We start from the raw sequence: 24,404 nt of genomic DNA on the forward strand, positions 1-24,404 counted from the left end.
TAAGCATGAACAAAACAGTTTTTGATAAACACAAAAGTTATTTTGCCTCATTATATTGAATGACAAGTGAGACCTTACAGCTTCACATCAAATCAGTGGAAAAACAATTATCTGTAAAAAGTATGTGCAAACATTCTTCTACAAAGCTAAAGATTCAAGGCAACGTGTCTGGAATGTGTTTCTCCCTTTAGGCTGCCTCCATTCCATGAAAGATCTGTCTCAATTTCCGCTCTTCCCAGAGCCTCCTTTTGGTCTCTCTGCAAATCCATTCCTTCTGAATCTGCCTCCTTCCGACCCTGCAGATGGAAACCGTATGTTTCTCTGTTTAGGGAAGTGTGCCCAATCTTCTCAAGCAGAGATTTCTGGACACGTTTTATAATATCTTCATGTATGGCTTCCTAATGCACCAACTACACTGTAATTTGCTTTTGGTTTGCTTTCAACGCATTAATACATTCGTTGATTTTTTCTCAGCAAAATCTCTAAAATTAAGCATAGAGCTGTGAATTAGATTTATTTTGGACAAGCAAAATTTTTTTATTATATTCAGTAAGTACTTGTTGATCACCTACTATGTTACAGCCTTGAGGTACAAAGATAAAAGACATAACTCAAAGCGTACCATCAAGTAGGCTTGGGTTGGCAGAAACCTGATGGAATCAATCCCATACAATGTAGGAAGGGCTGAAATGGAGAAACCATAGAAACATAGGAGACACATCCAGAAAAGTAAACTGACAAAAAAAGTTTAGCGTTCCTTAAAAGGATAATTCTCATTTGTGAAGGAATGTATTCAAGTGTATAAAAGTGACATTAAATCATAAGACTATCTTAAAATTTTATGGTTAACTGAAACATCTATCTAAAATAATTCAGAAAATATCTAGCTTATTTATGTACTTATTTTACACATGAAAGTAATAGCTTGCATATCATTTTGACATTAAATAAGTTAGAAAGTAATTTGTGTGTTTTTCTTTTTTAATGAAAGCAAATAAAGAAGGATGGAAAGAATCAGGAGGCCATATCAAGGTGATAAAGGGAGAATTTGGAATTTCCGGGATGCCTTGAAAAAACTAGGCCTCAAAGGGTGGTTCCTACATGTTGATAACCAATTGTCTTGAACAGATTCCCTGCCCAAAGTTACAAGGTCGGCAGGAATGTAGGGTAGGGAGGTAGGGATTTACTAAGGGATACAAAGGAACAGACATTGAGATAAGGGAAGAAAGTTGAGAGTAACGGGGTGTTTTAAATGAAAACAGTATTCTTAGAAGCAACAACTCACTACATAAAATATGCAAGTAAGAAGAGAAAAGCAAGTGTAATCTAAAATAGAAGCCATGAAAAAAATCTTTGAGAAGCTTTTTAAATTTTATAAAAGTGCCTCCTATCGTCAAAGCTTTCAAAAAGGTCAATTTTAATACCCAAATATTATTGGTAATATTTGTTATTCAAATAATAGTGAAAATATATGAGAAATAGCATTCCATAATCAAATCATGTAGTTTTCTTGTGTCCATATATTTTATTTTAGTACAAAGGATACTTTTCACTAAAAATGCAATTGGAGGAAGTGTAAGTCATTGTAAAGGAACAGAATATTTGAACCTAGAAAACCAAGGATTAAAAGGACTTGAAAATACACATCAATTTCTTATTGGTTATTGTCTACAAGAGGAGTAGAACTGGGGCTGCAGGATGAAGGGGACTTTGGATTTTACTCTGCACACTTCTGGATTAATTTGAATCTTTCACAACAATAACGTATTCTTGGAATGCTACGTATTTAGAAAACAATAAACGAGGTTATTTTTAATGTTGTAAAGAGCAGTAAGACCAAAATTAAAAAGGCATTGGAAACTATTACTAAGATTTGAGAAACAAAATTAATTAAAAACAATAACAGTAACTGGAACCGCATGTACCTTCCCAGGCAAGCAGGCGTCCCACCCTGTTCAACTTCAGAACACCAGCGACCTCTTCCGGCAAAGATGGATACATTTTAAATTTGTGTAACTGCCACAGAGGGTGATTGAGAAGGTTGCCTGATGAAATTCTGCTGCTTTTTCAGATTGAAATAGCGACAGTGATACCTTCGGGGAACAGAGAGCTCCTCACCCCGCCACCACAGCCAAAGGAGGCTGAAGAGGAAGAGGAAGAGGAGTCCACCCCCAGGCTGATTGATGGCTCTTCTCCACAGGAGCCTGAATTCCCTGGGGTTCTGGGCCCACACACCAATGAAGGTCAGGTCCATCAAAGCTGGATTGTAATGAAGTCCACTTGTTCATTCCTCAAAACTGCCAAGCTCCAACTCTGCAGGGAGCCCCCATGACCCAAGGAGAAAACTTTGTTATAGGCTAGGTTTGAAGCAGGAGATATACATGTATTTTGTATTAAAATATAAAGCTGTTTTAATAATTCCGCTTTGGCATGATGGACATGATCAAATAACCAAAGATTTGGGGTCAAAATACTTGTCTGGCATCATTACTCAGAAAGCTTTGTAGTGGAATGCATTTCTAGAACAAACGATACACTATCAGCAAGATCAGAATCCGTGTCTGAGAGATCAGGCCCCAGCAGTTCAAGGAGATCAAGTGATGATGGATGCCGATGATGATGATGGTGATGATAGTAATAATATTTTACATTGATTGAGCACATGCTTTCTGTGGGCCATAATGCTCAGCACTTCACATTATCTCGTTTGACTACTGCAACCTCCTTGTGAAGGTATTAGTATTAATTTTTTTCATTATTACCAAGGAAACTAGCTCAGAAAGCGTAGGAACTTTCCAGAGATCACATAGCTATTAGGTTCACACACTGGGTTTGAAGCAAGCCTGTTCTGATTCTTGTCTGTGTACTTATTGGAAAACAGGCTTCTTTTCACTCAGTCCTGGGAAGCAGCAGGAACAGGAAAAGAGAAGAAAGTATTTCATAACATCGGACTCCATCTCGTAGGGCCTGAAGTTGATGTAAACCATGGCCTTTTATTTAGGTCATGAGAAGGAATTCCTGGTGCTGAACCTGATTCTATGATTTGTCGGTATTTCATGTTAGAATTTGTCAGTGTCAACCTTGGGGGCTGTTCAAGTGGGCTCACACCAGAACACTTTTACACACACAAAGAATGGTGTTGTGAGGGGGTATAGAGTTCCCATGGCAAAGGTTTAGTTAGTATCAGGAGTCTCTGTACTATAAATTCTGGAGATACAAGACTTATCTTAAAATGACTACTGTTTTCACAGATATTTGTGTCTAGTACAGAGAGACAGACATGTAAACCAACTTAGAGACAGTAATGTGTTATAGGTAATATAAGAAAAGTTTGTACAGGACACACTGAGAGAACAGAAGAGAGGAGAGAGCATTCAAATCCCAGCTTTGAGACTTTGCTAGATATACAGTCTTGAGCAAAGCATTCAATATTTTTTTGCCTCTGTTTCCTCATCTAAAAAATGGGATAATAAATAATAGATCTTACCTCATAGAGTTGTTGTAAGGATTGAGTGAAGTTAGTGCCTGGCCCACAGTAAACATCATAAATGTTAGTTATTCTCAATACTCTATTCTTGATAGAAGAGTATATCTTTTTTGTTTACTCTCAACAAACTTTTCAGTGTGCAATACAGCATTGTTAACTATAGGCACTGTGTTATAAGCAAATGTCTAGAACTTAATTCATCTTACATAACTGAAACTTTACACCTGTTGAACAGCTCTCTTTCCTCCTCCTTTCAGTCCCTGGTAACCACCAATCTACCCTCTGCTTCTGTGAGTTTTTAACTGTTCACCAATAAGTAGTGTAAAAAAGTTGCCTTTTGTGAAATGCTGCTTATACGCCAGCCACTAAAGTGTTTTATGTACATTAGCTCTTTGAAGAGATATAACAATACTAAGTAAGTACTAGTTACTATTATCTTCACTTTATAAATAGGAAAGCTAAAATTCCAAAATACTATAAAAGTTGTCCAAGGTCATGCAAGTGGTACGTAGGGGTGCTGGAATGAAAATAGAGGCCACTAAATCCTGTCTTTAATGAAGACACCATATTCTTTCCACATAGTCAACCTTCTATGAGGTAGCAGAACACGCTACAGGCAGAACCAGGGAGATACACACACAGTGAGAAGGAAATGTACGTATCCAGCAGAAAGTCCTCAAAATAGGGAAATTAAATATCTCTAGAACATTTCTTACTTTTAAGTAATTTCAGATCTTTCAAAAGTTGACTGATCTGGCATCATTACCTGATGAGCCAGGAACAATAGAAGAGCAGAATGTCCAATCTTTTTAAAAGCTTTAGTAAAACTTATGGCTCAATAATGTCAGTTTTGAAACAATATAAGAAAAAGTATGACTTAAAAAAATTTTTGTCTCTAAAGGAGTCTGAGAATAAGCAATGAAGTTAAAATTGTAATTCACATTTTACTTTCCAAAGAGGAAGCATCTCTCGAAATTCTAAACTTTAAAATTAAATTTAAATCTTATAAATTTATCAAAGGCAAATAGTTTGGAAATATTTAAAACATTAAAAATCAAAATATTATTTGTTACTATGAATACCAATTTCTAGAAGTAGTATTCTGAAGCCACATAAAGTAGGCTTGAGTTATGAGTGGAAAAAACTAGAATTAAATAATAACTGGTGTGACTATATATAATTACCCTAAGTGATTATTAAACTAGCATGACCATGAATATATAGAAGAACAAAATGCTTTACTTTCTAAAAACTGTGATAAGTAGCAAATATTCATTTACAGTGATTAGAGAAATTAGCAAGTATTAAATATTTCATAGCTCTCCCTTAAAATTTTTTCCTAGATTTACATTCCTAAAATAGTTTTCATTCCTGAAGCTGTTATTATAAGTGATTTTTCTATTTAACAACAGTAATAAGACCTTAGTAGGTGCATTACTAGTTCTTGATTTCAAACCACGAATGGCTCCTTCAACGAAGGCAACCAAATGTCCCGATTTGCCTGGGAGTGAAGGGATCCCAAGACCGGGGGCTTCCAGTGCTAAAACTAGCAAAGTCTCAGCTAAATGGGGATGAATTGACACTGAGCAATCCCAAGAAAGTCTTCCATCACTTTCTTCTTCCATCTCTCATGGCTAGTTCACTTTCCCCATCCATCTCACGTCTCACAACTTTTTTCTCCTCCTCCCTAAACTCCTCAAAATCATCAGAGAGCTTAGCCGCCTCCTTCGCAAAGAAAATGCTGTCTTCCGGTCAGCAGCTCTTTGGTCTTTCTGTTTGCAGACGTATAATTTACCTACATCTACATCCATGCATCTCCTCCTATTACAACAGAGGAACAGTCTGTCCTCCCACATGTGGGATGTAAATTCTTCCGATTGTTGTTTTTTTCCCCCTACTACACCTATGATTTATTATCAGAATTTTGCACTCTTTTTCCAGTAACGGTGGTAGAATTACATTAAGTTAATTCATAATTTTTCCAGAGTATGACTAGTGACCAGAAGCAACTAGGAAAACTGACAAATTATAGAACAAACTTTCTCTCAATGAACTAAATGATACATACAGGGATTGAGTTAGGAACCTTGGTTTCACAGATGCGTCCTTCACACCACAGATTTTAAATTAAACTGAAATCTTCATTCTTCCCATTGTGTTTTGAGTCCCATTTCCTGCTGCCCTCTCAGGATCCTTTTTATATTCAGTCTCTCTTCCTCTGGATTCTTTTCTTCAAATCTCTCCCACTTTAGTCCATTTCCTCATCATACACACCACAAATATGTCTTCTTATAGTTATCACCATCTTTCTTCCCTTTTTCTTTACAGTCAAACATCTCAATAGCATTGTTTGTATGTGCTGTAACTATTTCCTCACCTCTAACTTCCTCCTTCAGTGGCTGTAATCCAGCTTCCAGCCTCATCACTCCACAGTGTTTACTCAAGTTTCCTATAATCCCCACAGTAACTAATCCAAGAGACATTTTTCAGTCCTTAACTGACATCTCAGGAGGCTTAGATTATTTTCTATTCCCTATTCCTTCAAACTATCTCTCCACTTGGCCTCCATCGTCCATCCTATTGTCCTTCTTTTCTTCTGGCCATTGCTTCTCTATCTCCCTTGAAGCTCACTGTCCTCTACATGACCAATAAACAGAGAGTGAAGGACGGGTAGGAGTGTGTATGTACGGGGGTGATAGAAAAAAATTAGATTAATAAATGGAGATATAATCCAGCCTGACAACTCTTTTGGATCTGTTGTCTTTTCTATCACCATTACCCTAGCCAAGCAACCATCATCTTTTATCTAGATAACTCATCTCCTCTCTGCCTACTGGCCCTCCCTCAGTCTTCCAGCTTACCTTCAATCAGCGTGACATCTTAACATGCAAATCTGATCATGTAATACCCCTGTCCATCCTTAGGATAAGGAACAAAACCTGTAACACAGCCTATAAGGCCCGGGTGTGTTATGTCTTAAAGATTGCAATGCTCGCTGTGCTGTAGCTACAGGGACCACCCTTTGGTTCCTCCAAAGTGAAGGGACTTGGCACCTGCTGCTTCCTCTGCCTGAATGCTCTTCCCTCTCACCTGCATAATCAAGTCTTGCTCTTCCTGCAGATTTCAACTCAATTATCACCTCCTCAGAAAACAATGACTCTCAGACTGAATCAAATTCCTGTAGTTTATGCTCCTATGATATTTCTTGACATTTACCACAATCATCATTTTATTTATTTGTGTGATTAACATTCGTCTTACATAGCAGATTATAAAACAGAACTGTCTCTTTGGCTCACCACTGTTTCATCAGCTAGCACAGTGCCATTTACAATGAAAAGATTTAATAAATGCACATTGAGTGAATTAATATTAATGATTATTGCCCTATCTTCTTCTTGATTTTGTTTCAGTGGGTTGTTTAAATATTGAATGAAAGACCTAATAAAAATATTATATGTGATGTTTTAAATTTATAAAAACCACAATCTTAATATTTACATTTGAAAATAGAATTTCCAGTAAATATAAGAGCAATAACCATGCAATATTCACTCAGTAATTTAAAATAAAATTTTAAAGCATTACAAAGAATATACTAATTTTGGGGTAGCCTTAGTTGGTATATTTGACTTTAATATTCCATTTAAAGAAAACTATATGAGAAAATATTAAATATGCCAGAATAGTCTGTATGAGACTCGAATCTTGTTTAATAAATATTCGTAATCACATAATTTGTTAGAAATTGCTTTTGTTGCTTACATATATTGTTTGCCTCTTTCTTTTAGACTTTCCAACCTGCCTTCTGTGTACTTGTATAAGTACCACTGTATACTGTGATGACTATGAACTTGATGCTATTCCTCCGCTGCCCAAGAACACTGCTTATTTCTATTCCCGCTTTAACAGAATTAAAAAGATCAACAGAAATGATTTTGCAAGCCTAAGTAAGGATGATGGCACTAATATCCTTCTCTTTACAGACTTTTCCTTAAATGTTTGCACTGTGAAATGTTGGTACTGAAAATGAAACTTGAATATCAAAATATGACTCAAATCAATTATTTTTACGTTTGAAGGTTTGTTTTACAAGAAAAAATGATGAATAATTAAAGGTTGTTATGAAACTATATAGTTGTTGATATTCTCAAACTATTTTCAACTAAAGAAAAATCACAAATAATTCTATTTTATAGGTTAAAACTCATTATCATGTAACAATAAGAGTAGAAAATCATGGTCATATATTTACTAGGATCTGGCTTGTTTGAATAGACTTCCAGTAAAGCACAATTGCTTTATGGTTGATGAATGCAAACCTGAATCTGACTTTATAATTGCTGTCAACTTTGAAGAATTTTGGTACTTGTCTTCATTAAGTGTTTTAATCATTCGAAAGTTTCTTTTTAATGCCTTTGTATTTTAATGCTAATGCATCTATTACTATTAGAAAATACAACAATCTGCCATCAATGAGAAAAATGTTTTAAATAGAAAATCCAGACAAAGTTTATGAAGAATATAGGGAAAAGACCAGTTAAATATAATGAGTCAATTTCTTTGCTAAATTTACACTTTCTTACAAGTGCATAAATATGAATAGTATTTGGGGAAAACAATTAAATTTTTATAAAGTTGTTAGAAATAATTGTTTCATTAATTGTCCATTGCTAATTAAATTCATATTTATATTCGCTTGTATATGGGAAAATTTATATTCCTATTTTTATGTAAGCAAAACATATTCAAGAATATTTAACTACTTCCCTCATTCTTTTTTCCAGATGATCTAAGAAGGATTGATCTGACATCAAATTTAATATCTGAGATTGATGAAGATGCATTCAGAAAGCTGCCTCAACTCCGAGAGCTTGTCCTGCGTGACAACAAGATAAGGCAGCTCCCAGAATTGCCAAGCACTTTGACATTTATTGATATTAGCAACAATAGACTTGGAAGGAAAGGAATAAAGCAAGAAGCATTTAAAGTGAGTTTTAAGTTTGAATATGAAAGACTTTCATCCTCCCATTCCCTTTGCTATCAATGACTAGCCTTTTTATTTCCACAAAGGGATTCAATTTGATGAGACTTTTAACACCTAAAATAAACTTTACAACACTATGTATCATGCTTTGGGGAAATACTGTGTTCTGGTACATTCTGAGGCTGCTCAAACACCAAGAACAGAAAGCAGAGCTGGAATAAGAAGTGCGTGGCTATCTGGAGCACCAGTCTATAAATTGCACCTGGAAATGCCGTAAGCTGGATGAATTGTATTTACCAAAAACGCCACTTAACAAGAGTATCTTATGTTGTTGGAAGGACAACTACTTGTACAGAGTGTGAGTGGTGCCTTTGAGGGTAGAAGCCTTCTAAATTATTTTATAAGGAGAATGGATTCAGTTAATCTTATGCATTTTGTTTTTTAAGTGAAGGAAACAAGTTTGGGGTTAGAGTGACTTGCTTGGAATAACAGCACAGAGTCTGAGAATAGTAACCAGATTGGCTTTCTTACCCACTCTTACTCCATTCAAGCTGCTCCTCTAAATATATGTTGAACAAATAAATTTAAACTACTGTTTGAAGGGACATCACATTACTTCCATGGAGGCTACAGGGGGTTGTGTGGACCCATTAGCACTGAGCAATGGTGGAAACCCTGTCTCTCCACTAGCACTCCTGTGACACCACCCTGGTGGGCAAGGAAGTTAGGGCACCTCATTAGAGCCTGGCAAAGGTCGAAATCTAGTCTCTCCACTCAGATTTTGTTGGCATGGGTGGTAGTGAGTCACAGTTTGTCCTGTGATGTTTGGCTAGAGTAGACCTGTTATTGTCTAAACTTATTCTGTCTTGCTAGGCTGCCCTTTACCTGGTACTTGGGCTGGAGCAAGCCGGATTTTGTTGGGGAGAACTTTTCATTTCTCCATTCCTGTAACATGAAGCAAATTCTTGCTATGTCTCACCAAAATCCTCAAAATCCTATTGCAGAGTGTCTTATGTGGGAAGTCGCTGCCTTGCCTAAATAGAGAAAGTTAGAGTGGGCAAACAAAGCTTCTGCCTAGAGACTGAGAAACACATTTCATTTGCATCAAGAGATATTTGCTTGCTTTCAATTCTTCCAAAACTCATTTGAATTGTCCAGTAACATAGAAAACTAATTTGCCTCAATTTTACAAAACAAGACCTGAACAAGCATGTATTATTTCACAAATAGTTTCACAGACAGGGAATGAAAAATGCAACTGTAGCACCACTAATTTTTATTAAGACCCTACATTTGGAATGTTTACAGGATATGTATGATCTCCATCATCTCTACCTCTCCGATAACAACTTGGAACACATCCCTCTGCCACTCCCAGAAAATCTACGGGCCCTTCACCTCCAGGTAGGCTTCTACTAGTAAGTTATCCCCAACACCTCCATGGAAAACAGAAGCAAACAGGTGAAGGTGGGATGCAAAAGCTGTTTATAATGGCATGTTGATACATTGTGACAATTTTTCTTTTTTTTTTCTCCTGTCTTTAATTCATTCTCTCTCTCAATCTGAGTACAAGGTAATTGTACATTCATGACTCTTATCTCTACTGATTTATTTCTGATAACTTTAGTCTTTATTTTCATTCTTTGCCAAGTCATAATGCATCTTTTTGACATACAAATCTTCTTTAAATAAAATGAGAGCTTCATCTGCTGAAGAAATGTGTAAAGATTAGAAATGGAAGAGAAAAAAGAGGGAAAGAAAAATCTAATTTGATTTCTAGCTTTCAGGGGGGAAAAAATGTCAGTTTTAGCTCTTGATTTTAGGTTCCATGTACTGAGGAAAATTCAATCCTAGGGCATTCCTATCTGCTGAGAGATGACAGACTTCCTTCTCTCTGGATTAAGAAAATGCAGTTCTTTCTAAACCAGCATATTTGAAAGCTTGCATTATTTTAAATCCCTTTAAGCTACATTTTATCTCTGAAATAATGAGTGAAAACACATTTTCAAAATGTTGTGATCTAATATTTTCTAAATATATTAAAAATATGATCAATTAAAACAAATGTTTTCGGTTGTTGAAACAATGAAAGATAAATGATTTATTTCAGATATGAGTAACTTTTGTTCTACAGCTGTAATCAATGTAATAATTTCATCTGTGGAATAAATCTGTAGGGAACACAAGCATTATGTGCTCAAAGACACGCTATCATGTTGTAATATTCCAATCTTTTAGCAAAAAAAAAAGTATTGACCATCACAAGAAGTGATTTTGCTACGTGAGAGCAAGTCTGATTCTTTTTTCTCTGTGGATCCTGTAATTATTTACCTCTGTGAATTTTCTTTTATTCCTATTTATATCTTTCCATATTTCTTTTTGGTGTCTTTTTGTGAATATCTGTCTATGAGTCTTGTCTATGAGTCTGTCACTTTTGAGAGTTTTTCTGGCTGTGTTAACTTCCTTAATGTGTATTCCCTTTCTGGTGCTCGTCCTGTTTCTCTATGGCTCTCTCTTGGTCTCTCTTTTTCTGGGGGTGAATTTCCATAAATATGAGGATTTCTTGCCTTGTTTAGGATTGGAAGAGGATTTTCAAGGGCATCCTCAGGGAAATTTTGGAATTTTTTTTCCAATTCTGAATTAAATTTTATTATTATTGTCTTCTTTGATGATATTGACTTCTACAGAGTAACCAGGTCTCTGATGTTTTACATTTAAACCGAATGTGCTTGTATATACAAGATTTTTTTGAAGTAATTGGCTTTACAGTCCCTATTCTAAGGTTTAAAAAGGCATTAAGTAAACCTTTTAAAATATTTCTCTTTCACAATCACCTCACCAATATCCAGTATAAAGCTGTTTTTCATTTAAATTATCTTCATTTTATATTCATTTTTAATGCTCATATAAAAATCTCCTTTTTTGATTCATTTGAAAAATGTTTTTCAACATATGGTATAGTAATTAAGAATGACAACTCTGGCAAAATCAGATTCCCTGGGCTGAAATTCTACTTGACACTATTTAATGATTGGACAAATATCTAAACCTCCCTGCATCTCAGTTTTAGTTTATAAAGTGGGTACTGCATTTACTGATACATGATAAGTATCACTTAAAGTTGAGGCATGATAATTATTAACAATGTGTATCTATTACCTAGCAAAGAAAATAGTACAGTGCATAGGCACTAAATCTGTATTATTCCTCATGGGCACTTTGTAATAATAGAGAGTCAATCCATCAGAAAGATGTAATGCTTATAAACACATATGCACCTAACAACAGAGCCTCGGAAGTTATAAAGACTACACTATCGGAATTAAAGGGGGAAATAGACAATTCAACAATAATAATTGGATTCCTCAATACTCCACTTTTAATAGTGGATAGAACAACTAGCCATAAGATCAACTAAGAAACACAAGACTTGAGCAACATTATATACCAACTAGCCCTAACAGTCATCTATATAACATTCAACCCAACAACAGCAAATATACATTCTTCTCAAGTGACAAGGAACATCTCCAGGATATACAATATACTAAGCCACAAAACAGGCCTCAACAAACTGAAAAGAATTGAAATCATACAAAGTATTTTTCTGATTACAATGAAATTAAAATAAAAATCAACAACAAAGAAAACAGGAAATTCACAAATATGTAGATATTAAACAACACCTTCATTAATAAGCCATGGATCAGAGTAGAAATCTAATAAATTAGTTCAGCAATATGACAGTTTACAAAATCAATATATAAATACTAATGTATATGTATATACTAGAAATGAAAAATCTGAAAATAACATTAAGAAAACAAGCTTATTTATAATAGTCACAAAATAATAAATTACCTAAGAATAATATTAATAAAAGAATGCAAAATTTGTATACTGAAAACTATGACATATTGTTGAAAGACTTCTGCACAGCAAAGGAAACAATTAACAGGGAGAAGAGATAACCTATGGAATGGGAGAAAATATTTGCAAATCATACATTTGAGAAGGGGTTAATATCCAAAATATATACAGAACTCAAACAACTCTATAGGAAAAAACAAATAAGCTAATTAAAATATTGGCAAAGGAGTTGATTAGACATTTCTCTAAAGAAGACATACAAATGGCCAATAAGTATGTGAAAAGGAGCTCAACAAGACTAATCATCAGGGAAATGCAAATCAAAACCACAAAGAGATGTCACCTCACACCTGTTAGAAGGGCTATTATCAAAAAGACCAAAGTTAAGTGTTGGCAAGGATGTGGAGAAAAGGTAACCTTTGTACACTGTTGGTGGGAATGTAAGGTGATACAGATATGGGAAACAGTATGATGTTTCTTCAAAAAAAATTAAAAACAGAACTACCATATGATTCAACAATCCCACTTGTGGGTATATGTCCAAGGGAAATGAAATAAGTATCTTGAAGTTATCTGCACTTCCATGTTCATGGTGTCACTTTTCACAATAGACAAGATATGGAAACAACCTAAATGTCTGTCAATGGATGAATGGATAAAGAAATTGTGGTCTATGTATACAATGGAATATTATTAAGCCTTAGAAAAGAAGGAAATCCTGCCATTTGCAATAACATGGATGAATCTGGAGAAATAAGTGAAATAAGTCAGCTATAGAAAGAAAAATATTATATGATCTCTCCCATGTGTAAAATCTAAAAAAGTCAAGCTCATAGAATGGTGGTTACCAGGGACTGGGGGGTGGGGGATATAGGGAGATGTTGGTCAAAGGGTATAAAGTTTTAGTTATTCATGATAAATAAGTTCTGGAGGTGTAACATACAGCATGGTGACTGTAGTTAGTAACACTATACTGTATACTTGAAATTTGTTGAGAGTAGATCTCTAGTGTTCTCACCAGACACATACACAAAAGGTAACTATGTAAGGTGATGGAAATGTTAATTAGCTTGATTGTGGTAACCATTTCACAATGTATACATAAATCAAAACATAATGCTGTGCACCTTAAATATCTACAGTTTTATTTGTCAAAGATACCTCAATAAACCTGGGGAGAAAGAGAGCTAAATAAAGGAAAGATATCCCCATATTCATGGTTTGGAAGTCTTAATATTAAGATGGAAATACCCCCCAAATTGATCTACAAATGTTTTATATAGAAACTCACAAGTAATTTATTAAATTATTTGAACTAATAAATGAGTTCAGCAATGTAGAAGGTTATAAAATCAACATAAAATATCAGTTGTATTTCTATGCTAGCAATGAACTAAACCACAATGGGATACCACTTCACACCCACTTGGTTGGCTAAAATAAAAGAGACAGACAATTACAAGTGTTGATTAGGATGCAGAGAAAAATGGAACCCTCATACATTGCTGGTAGAGGTGTAAAAGAGTGCAGCTATTTTAAAAAGCAATTTAATACTTCCTCAGAATATTAAACATAGAGTTATCATATCACCCAGCAATTCAACTCCTACGTACATATGCAAGAGAACTGAAAACATATGTCCACACAAAATTTGTACACAAATGTTCATAGAAGCATTATGCATGAGAGCCAAAAAGTGGAAACAATCCAAATTCCCATTATCTGATAAATGGATAAACAAAAATGTGGCATATCCATAGAGCAGAATATTATTGAGCAATAAAAGAAGAAGTACGGATACATGCTGCAGCATGCATGAATCTTGAAAATACAATTCTGAGAGGAAGAACCCAGTCACAAAACATGATATATTGTTTGATTCCCTTTGTGAAATGTCTAGAATAGGAAAATCCATAGAAACAGAAAGTAGCTTAGAAATTGTCAGGGGCTAGAGGTTGGGGAAAATGGGGAGTTATTCCTAGTATCTATGGGGTTTCTTTGGGGGATGTTTCAAATGCTCTGAAATTAAACTGTTGTGATCCTTATACAAGTCTGTGACTATACTGAAAACCACTGAACTGTACACTTAAAATGGGTGAATTTTATGGTATGTGAAATGTATTCAATAAAGCTATTTTAAAAAATCTAGTTCTGGGCCCTGCCCAGATCTATATCTTTCTGATATTTGCTCACTCTCTCCCTCACTTCACTTCAGCCATGTTGACTTTTTTCCCATTCTTTTTTTTTTTTTTTAATTCAGGCTTTGATTTCTTTCTTTTTTTTTTTTAATTAATTAATTAATTAATTTATGGCTGTGTTGGGTCTTCGTTTCTGTGCGAGGGCTTTCTCTAGTTGCGGCAAGTGGGGTCCACTCTTCATCGCGGTGCGCGGGCCTCTCACTATCGCGGCCTCTCTTGTTGCGGAGCACAGGCTCCAGATGTGCAGGTTCAGTAATTGTGGCTCACGGGCCTAGTTGCTCCGCGGCATGTGGGATCTTCCCAGACCAGGGCTCGAACCCGTGTCCCCTGCATTGGCAGGCAGATTCTCAACCACTGCGCCACCAGGGAAGCCCCTTTTTTCCCATTCTTAAACTTTCCATACTAATTACTCAGAATTGGAACTTGGTGTTCTCTCTGCCTGGGATATTCTTGCCTCAGCTCTCTCCATGCCCATGTCTCCTTGTCACTCCATGCTCAGCTCCACTGTTGCCTCTTAAGATAACTTGTCACAGTTACCATCCTTTCTTCTGAGTTCACATCGTTTTTTGGAAATAACTTGTTTTCTTTAAATTTGTTTTTTCACCTCCTTATTGTATATTCCCATTACTGAAGTACAAGCTCCGTACTTGTGTATTATGTTAATTGATTTATCCCCACTGCTTAGAAAGTGCTTGATGTATAAAAATCACATAACGTGCATTTTTGGATGAGAGAAGGAATGAAAGAGTAAAAACAGGGGTGAAGCAAAATGGACTATATTATTAATCAATACTAAGAATATGTTATATCATGTCTAATCATTTATTTTAATCTTTTTTAGAATAACAACATTCTGGAGATGCATGAAGATACCTTCTGCAATGTTAAAAATTTAACTTATATTCGTAAGGCACTAGAGGATATTCGATTGGATGGAAACCCTATCAATCTCAGCAAAACTCCTCAAGCCTACATGTGCCTACCTCGTTTGCCTATTGGGAGTCTTGTCTAATTTCAGATAATGGTCAGCATTATGATGCCTGCTATAACAAAACAATTCTTACCGCTCTCTTCCAAAAGAAAACTCAGCATGATACTTTCAAAATGTGTTCTGAAAGATGATATAATTACATAAAATACAGCTAAAAGTTTTAATATATGATAGCAACTTAGTAATCTAAGAAAACACGAGATGAATCAGGAATAAACTAAAAGATGTACAGAAAGAGCAAAACTAAAAGATAGAAAATATTTCACAGATATTCTTATATATCACATGTAATTTGCAAGCTTTAGGGATTCATATCCTCTATAATTTTAAATTAATCATATAATAAAAATTAAAAATTAACATTTTAGGTATATTGCCAAGATTTAAATGTTTTTAATTAAACTTTTCTCTCCTTTTTTTTTTCACTAAAGCATGTTTCTTTTTTCAAATTCATTAAAGAAAATGAAGAAAAGAATAAAAATATTTGAAAATTATAATGGCTTTGTGGAAAAATATTCATTATAATCACAACATGCAAATAACCATAATAATACACATAGCTTCAGTATTTGAAAAATATTTTATCATCTTAAAGACCTGCCAACTCATTTTAGACCTTTCCTAAACTGACTAGTTACTTGGCATATTTCTGTGCCTGTGAAAAAAATAAAATATACAAAATGGAAAACATAAACAATGATATGAAAATCACAGTAGGGAAGAAGTTGAGGAGTACCTTCTAGAAAAAGTTGATCTTTCTGAAATGTATGATAATAATACAGGCACTTGCTTAAAAACTGAAAGATAACAAAAGAGTATACAATGAAATGTGAGTTTCCTTCCAGCAGCAAACCCTAAGCTCCACTCCTTAGAAATAGTCAATGGTTTCTTGCATACTTTTATCAAGTTTTCCATAAGAAACAAAAACTTGCGCATAAATAATTTCCCCTTTTTTACAGAAAAGTGTATGTGCTTGCTACATGTATATATATACCACCAATATGTATGTATCAGTACATGTAAACATGGATTTTTAAGCACAAAAGATAATCACTATTCTGCACCTTGCTTGTTTCACTTAAAAATATTTCTTGGTGATTTTTGTCATATAGGCACATACAGCTCTACTGATTCTGAACAACACATATCAACCCATTACATGGATATACATTGTTATAATAGGAGCCAATTCTCGGACACAAAATACGTACCAGGCATCTACTAAGGTGTTCTGCATGTATTAATTCACAACATCTTAGGAGCTGGAGATAGTAATGACTATTCCAAGTCACAGATCAGAGACAGAGCTTAAATAATTTGCCCTGGATTAAGGGCTGACTCCAAAGGCCTATCCTATTCCACCCCACTGTCCCGCCTCAAATACTATGAATGTGACTTTTCCCTGTTTTATAATACAAGAAAGTGGTGTACAGGCTGGACAGAGAAGTTGTTATGAACTGAATGTTTACCCCAGAATTCATATGTGGAAGCTCTCACCCTCAATGTGATGGTGCTTGGAGATGGGGCCTTTGGAAGTTTAATTAGGGTTAGATGAGGTCATGAGATAGGGCCCTCATGATGGGATTTGTGCCCTTATAAGAAGAGGAAGAAAAAGAGATTACTCTGTGTGTGTGTTTGTGTGTGTGTGCGTGTTTATGTATGTGCACATGCACTAAGGAAAAGCCATGTGAGGACATAATGAGAAGTCAGCCATTTGCAAGCCAGGGAGAGAGCTCCCATTTAGAAACCAAATCAGCTGAGACTTTGATCTTGGACATCCTAGCCTCCAAAACTCTAAAACTGATCTCTGATTAAATACAATCCTTTTTTTTAATGACAACGTTTTTTTCTTTATGAATTTGCTACACACATTTACTTTTCTCTAAATATTACAGGTTATTTTCCAAAAGGGAGGACACTGCATTTGATTGCCCCATATTACAGTGTACTTTAAAACTATTTATAAGCAAACATTTCCATTTAAAATTCCTAAGTAATTCTTACTGAATACACAGGTTTTTCAGATGACAGGCCTAAAATGTGTTGTGTTAATCCTCTGAAAACCCTGAGTTATTATAGCGTTAGTAATATTTTCAAAGAACGACAGCAAATAATACCTACACATAGTACTATTATGAGTGTAAAATTCACATCCTTACTTCTCTTTAAATCTATAGCAACATTGTCTTTGTAGTTATCTCATTACAAAGTTAATTTTCCCTTCCTAATTTACTTAAATAATATGAGAATTCATAAATGTTTCGAAAATACTACAGTGGTATTCCCTGATGCACAACATGCCTCACCAATTTGCAAACTAACCCCACAACTTCCCAAATTATGAAGAGGAAGCAATGAGTGATTTTAAATCCCTTTTTTCTCACTTTCAAAAAGTCAGAAAGGCTTAATACCTTGTATTTAGCCTCTGGAACTGCTAGATGGTTTTAAATTACATGATTATATTCACGGTGGAAAAAGGCAGGTTTTTGAGAGTGCATAAAATGAGTTCTATTGACATTATTTTTCGTGTAACATAGCAATGCATTGGTTACAAAGATAAATCTGAAATACTTGTTGTATTTCATTTCTCTGACCAAATGTATCAGGTATATCCAACTTTTCTCTAAAGAATTTTATTTACAAGTTTAATTAGCTGAGGTTTGAGTTCCAAAAGCCAGTCAAAAAATACTAAACTCTAATAAATATACCCAATGCCACCACACTAGAATAAATAATAATTAATATTGGCAACCTGGAGTAATTTAAATAAGGTATTCGTGATCAGATATATTTATAAAGGGTCTAACTTCACATAGTTTCTTTCATATAAGGACTTCCACTGACTGAATTTTGAACGAGTTACTACTGCCATCAAGTGTTAGGATTCATTCTTTTCAAGTCACCCAAATGCACAAAAATCAACACCAAGACTGCAGTATTTTCAACTTAACAACATAATGCTCTGAATAACATAAAGCATAGCAAAACCAATGCTGTCACATGGCACTTACCAGAATTTCAAAATGCAACAATATCATTAAAATCTCCCAAATAAAGTTGTAACTAGTTAATATGAAGGACATATTTTACTGCATTGACTTGAAACATGTGGCAAACAGACTCTAAGTTGATCCCCAATGATTTCCTGCCTCTTGGTGTTCATGCCTTTGTGTAATCCTCTCTCCTTGAGTGCTGGTAGGACCTGGGCCTTGCTTCTAACCAATAGGATATGGCAAAGGTGATGGATGTCACAAAAGTCAAGCTCCATGATTATGATACACGTGTGTGTGTGCGTGTGTGTGTGTGTTCATTGTGCTAGGAAGCACTAAGGAGATGCTCTCGGCTGGCTTGATGGGGTGAGCAGTCATGTTGAGGAAGCCCATGGAAGGGAACTGTGGGCAGCCGCTAGAACCACTGCCGCCCTCGAGGACCTGCAGGTTGCCTCGAAACCTGAAGGCTTCCTTCAGCCAACATACAGGTAAAGGGTACGGCCCTCAGTTATACAGCCACAAGGAAACAAATCTGCCAAGAACATGAATAATCTTGGGAGCAGATTTTCCCGAATTGAGCTGCAGGATGAGAACCCAAACGGCCAAATGCCTTGACCACAGCCCTGGTAAGACCCTGAGCAGAGGACACAACTAAGCTGTTCCAGGATCCTTGGAAACTCTGAGATAACAAATGTATGTTGTTTTAAGTAACTAAGTTTGTGGGAACTTTTAATGTAGCAATATAAATGAATACAATATATAAAAACACGGTGTGTTATATTTTAATGTTGAATCAAAATAATTCATTTTGCAGTACTTAAAGAGTATGGGTCAATTTTAAAAGTCTTTAAAATTTCTTAGTTGCATTTCTGATGGTGGTGTTTAACATGTTCTGGTGCTACTTTTCTTGGGTGATTTACCAGTACATGAACATTCTGTATTATAACGTCAATCTATTGAAAAAACCAATAATCATAAATTGTAATTTGCTGCTTCTCTTAAGAAAGAGTAGCACAAGACAATCCTGCATTAATGTTTTTTAATAGGGAGGATGAATATGAAAGGTATTTATCTCACCATGAAAAAAGTGTATAAAGCCAGTATTATTGGTATAAAGTTCACATCAACTGTTCAAAAAAATGATGTCCTTAATTACCTGTGAGTTAATTTTTTTTAAAAAAAAGAAGAAATTGATGGGAATTCCACTAAGCAGCATGTTCAATTTCTAAAGCTCTTAATTAAAACTCAATATCATATACCAAGTATATTCTTAGAAAAATAAATCTGAAATATCACCATTCCGTTTCAAGTTAAACAGATCAGAGGCTGAGGCCAAGTGTGTGAGTCTCCATCCAAAAAGAGACATTGGAGGCTAAAAATGTCAGCATTCTGCACTTTGAGTCAAGCAGGCTTGTCTCCTCAGCAAACCACAGAGCAAATGAACTTGAAAGATGCCTGTGGAATCTATAGGTCCCACAGCAAAGGGTGGAGGGCTGAACCAAGAATCCATGTACTCTTCTCAATTTTCAAGCAGGAAGGCATAAATGACCTTTGCAAGCATCAGGGCTTCCCCTAATTTTGCTTCTCTATCATTCAATGGAAGCTTGTATGGACTCAGGTTCCCAGCGGGCAGTGTTCCATTTTTGCACAATTCCACTCAACACAGGAAGGTGATAAGGAGACATACTCAGTGGTCTTCTGTAGGATCAAGGCTGGTAGCACTTTCTTGATGTCTCTCAAAAGTGGGACAAGAAAAGGACACAAGGATGGGGATGTCTATTTTTGCATCAGGCACAGGGTGAGTTATCTTTACGTATACTGTATCAATTTCTTTACAAGTCCTAAAGCATGTAAATATGATAATGATGATAGTTTACAGTTACTGAGTGCTCACAGGGTACCTGTGCTAAGTGCTTTAATCAATACCTTACTTAATCCTTAACATAACTCTTTGGAACAGGCACTATAACTATACCCATGGTATGGGTAAGGAACTGGAGGCTTCCAGAGGTTAACTGGTGAGTTGAAGTTGAAACACCTCTACTTTTAAATAGACCTTGTTTTTTAGAGCAGTTTTAGATTCACAGCAAAACTGAGAAGAAGGTACAGAGATTCCTCATACACTCTCTCCCCCGACTCATACAGAGCCTCCTCCATTATAAACATCCTCCACCAGAGTGGTACCTTTGTTAATAATGAACCTACATTGACACATCATTATCACCAAAAGTCCATAGTTTACATTAGGGGTCACTCTTGATGTTGTACATTCTACAGATTTGGATAAACGTATAACGACTTGTAACCACCATACAGTATCATTCAGGGTAGGCTCTTGTCTATTTAAATCAAAGCCCATATTCTTAACCTTAATACTATAAAGGCTCCCAAGGTACCACACTGTCTGGTTAACAAAAGGAAAAATGTAATTGGCATACTAGCATTCTTAGGTACAAACCCATGGTATACATCCTGGTAATGTTTAATCAACGGACATATGTTTTGCATATGTTACAATTAGTAAACTGCTTGTCCATACAGATTCCTTGTACTCATCACCAGAGTGCTATTTAAGGTGCTTGGGCAGTGTAGTATAGTAATCTCATTGAGAATTTGGACTCTGAGGTCAAACAGGCTCAGGTTTAAATACTAGCCCTGAAATTCATCAGTCCCACAGCCTTAGGTAGATTAATTTCATTTCCTAATCTATGAGACGTGGTAACAATGCCTACCTCCCTGAGTATGTGTGAGGATTATGCGCCATGAGCCCACCTGCGCGCAGTAAGCACACGCAATAAACGTTTGCCGTCTTGTTTCAGGTACGTTGACACAGAGATCCTAGGATTTAGAAGAGTGGGCACAGGCCACAAGGTAAAGAGTGGGGCCCAGTTTTCTGACTCCGAGGGCTTTCTCTTTACCCCCTGGGCCGCCCCGAAGGTGTAGGATATTGTTTTTCGAGACACAAATTCTTCCCCAACCCCCGCCTCTGGGTTCAGCCGAAGGTCCATCTTCTACAACCTCGCACCTCCAGGTGGTTTAAGGGTTCAAATAAACTGCCTCAACCGTTTCCTAACGTGGGCAGCACAAACCCAGCCTCCCGCCCCTCGCCACCTCCCTCAAAAACTGCGTCACAAGCCCCCTGCGAATGTTCATGGGCAACCTCGTTCTGGGCGGAGCCCCAACTCCACGCCCAGGGAGAACGACCTCAAGTCCAATTGGCTGTCTCCCGGGGCAACCAAGGATGTGGTGGGCGCACGGGGCCCCTGGCCGGTATTTAAAGGCTGCCGTTGCCCACCCCCCCCCCCCCTCAGTCTAGCCAGGACGGTGACGGTGAAGCACCTGAGTTGAGAGGGAGCAGCAAGGTAACGCGCAACCCCTGCCTCTCCCGTCCCCAGCCCGAGCCTCCAGTGAGGCGGGGGTGTGTGGGACCCGGGAGCGGGTCTCACTGCGCGTCGCCCACCAGCAGCTTCCTCCCCCACCATCCTTACCCAGCCCCAGTCCCACCCAAACTCACCTGGACGAGACAACCCGGGTGCCAAGGGGCAGAGATTACGTGGAAGAACGATCGAGCGAGCAGAGGAGAGGGGTCCTTTTGGAGAGAAAGGCGTGATCCCAGCGCCAGGCACGTGGTGCTGCGCAGAGAGAGAGAGAGAGAGAGAGAGACACGAGGCTCTTCAGACCGTCAGATCTGGCCAAACTTGACAGCAGCTTCTAGGACCTCTCGGAGCTCCCTGAATCATGACCCAGCCCCTCGATAGCAAAGAGGATCCTCTTAACCTGGGCCGCAGGGGGGCGTCCTCTGCCCCATTAAGCACCTGGTCTTCCTGCCATCGAAGGCGCAGGGGCGCTCCGGTTTACAGGTGGTGGCATCGCTATGGTCCCAAGGCCGAGTATGAGCCCCCGAGGAAACAGCCGAAGCAACAGCACGGCTCAGGACCTTGGTTCCAGCCACCCAGACGTCCCTCTTGGGCCGTGTATTCTAATTGGGGGCGCTGGGGAGGACCCTGGCACCCACCTCCGGAGGGATTCCGGAAGCCCCCTGGCCGGATGCAAGTGATCCGGGTGTACGGCCTGCACCCATTCTGCCTTTGCTGCTGCTCCTGCTGGCGCGGGCCCTGGAACCCCGGCTGGGCGAGGCCCCCGGGCAGGAAGAAGCACTGGGGCCGCCGGGGCCGCGGCCTGCGCCGCGACCCTCGCCGCTCCTTCCAGAGGAGCCCTTCAGAGGATCTGAGCACGCTGCTGCGGCCGGTCAACCTGTCCAGGTGGCGGGTACCCGGCCTGCGGGCGCCGCGGAACACCACCCAGTTCATCATGAACCAGATCTACGAGGATATGCGGCAGCAGGAGGAGCTGGAGCGCCAGCAGGAGGCGCTGCGGGCGCAGCAGGCCCAGGCGGGCGGCACCGCATCCCCGGCCGGCTCCTTCGGAAACGATGCGCCCCCCAGCGGTGGCGAGGAAGACACGGAGCTGCGGGAAACTTTGTATAGCTTTGGGCAGAATCCTTCTGTAGCCTTCAGTCCTGACCCGGATGGGGAAAACCAGTCTCCAAGCCCACAGCTGGTAGAGGAAGAGGAGAAAAATGATGAGGAGGAGGAGAAGGAGTGTGACGAGGAGGAGTGTGATGGCAAGGGGTTGGAGAGCGAGGAGGAGGATGCAGAGGCAGAGGCCAAGGGTGAAGAGGAGGTCGAAGAGTCTGACTCTGCGGAGGAGGGGGAGGAGGAGGAAGAGGAGGGGCTGGAGGAGGAAGAGAATCGTTTGCCTCTGGAAATGCCCTTATCAATCCTAGCGGGGGCGGAAGAAGAGAGAGAGAACCTTGTAAACTGTACTTATTTAAACCCAAAACAGATAATTCCCAAAGTGCCACAGGAAGCTCTCCTTATGGTACAGGACATTAACTGTTAGACATCAGGAAAGGGACTGAGGAATGAGATGGAACTGATGTGAGGCTAAAATGAATTAGCAACTTATTAAAAACGAATTAAAAAATGAGTTCCATTAATAAACATATCTATGTAAACCCCTTCTTTGGCCATTATAAAACGTTTAAAAATTGGTGTGTTTGTGTATGACTATGAGTGAGGGAGGGGGAGCTTTCAAATATAATTTAACTGGAAATGATTAAAGGCCAAATATTCATTACTACAGTTTGAATAGTTTCATTTGGTGTTTTCCCCTCTAGATGCTTGAGGTTTTTGTTTTTTGTTTTTAAATTCTGGCAATGCTGAAAATGTTTCTTTTTATAACAGATTTATACATTCCATGCCTAAGAAGCATGTGCCGTGTCTATTGAATGTCCATCAGTGCTCTTAACATGATAGCTGAAACCTTTTTAAAACGCCTATTTTAATTTTTTTTTTCTTGTAGTTTTTCCACCTTCAGAGCCCATTTTTGAGGGTTGTATCTTGGTAACCCCATTTGCAGTCTCTTGTGGCATCGCTCATTTATATTCCTTGTTCCACAGTGCTATGGATCTTCCTCAGAAGAACGTGAAGTTGCTTCTGTGGAGCTGGTTATCTGCCATGGCCTCAACAATCCATAAATCCACGAATGGAGAGGATTCCCCATGGTCAGAAGTCAACTTGCACACCTAGTTAAAATCCAAGGAAACTGCAAACAGTGGAACATAGCTTAGATTTTGAAGCCTTCTTCCTGGATGTATTCCTTGTCATAAGTTCACAGGAATAATAAAAACAGTTTTTGCAGAATGGATTTTTTTTTTTTAAAGATGATTGGCCTTTTGGGGGTGGAATATCTTTTTTTTAAATTTCTTTCCCAGTTGTCTTCCTTATAAAGGAGAGTAAAACAAATATGTTTAAGCGCAAGCCTGCGTGAGCTAGTTTCTAATGTCTAAACAATTACCTATGGAGAATTCATCACTCGA

At 37.7% G+C, this 24,404-nt stretch overlaps 2 protein-coding genes across 2 annotated transcripts in view; both read left to right on the plus strand.

Annotated features, from left to right (window-relative positions):
- EPYC (epiphycan) overlaps nt 1–15,554 on the plus strand; it is a 34,106-nt gene extending 18,552 nt beyond the window's left edge. Inside the window, exons 2-6 of the mRNA XM_061205550.1 lie at nt 2,072–2,243; nt 7,279–7,437; nt 8,275–8,477; nt 9,783–9,878; nt 15,384–15,554. Of these exons, the coding sequence (XP_061061533.1) occupies nt 2,072–2,243; nt 7,279–7,437; nt 8,275–8,477; nt 9,783–9,878; nt 15,384–15,554 (801 nt within the window). The remainder of the gene's footprint in view (nt 1–2,071; nt 2,244–7,278; nt 7,438–8,274; nt 8,478–9,782; nt 9,879–15,383) is intronic.
- Nucleotides 15,555–22,261: 6,707 nt separating this feature from the next.
- On the plus strand, nt 22,262–23,425 carry CCER1 (coiled-coil glutamate rich protein 1). Its single transcript, XM_061206252.1, has one exon. It carries the CDS (start codon nt 22,262–22,264, stop codon nt 23,423–23,425), a length of 1,164 nt encoding a protein of 387 aa, XP_061062235.1.
- Nucleotides 23,426–24,404: the final 979 nt, after the last annotated feature.

Source organism: Eubalaena glacialis, chromosome 11 (assembly GCF_028564815.1).
Source record: "Eubalaena glacialis isolate mEubGla1 chromosome 11, mEubGla1.1.hap2.+ XY, whole genome shotgun sequence".
In the NCBI taxonomy this organism is placed as follows: Eukaryota; Metazoa; Chordata; class Mammalia; order Artiodactyla; family Balaenidae; genus Eubalaena; species Eubalaena glacialis.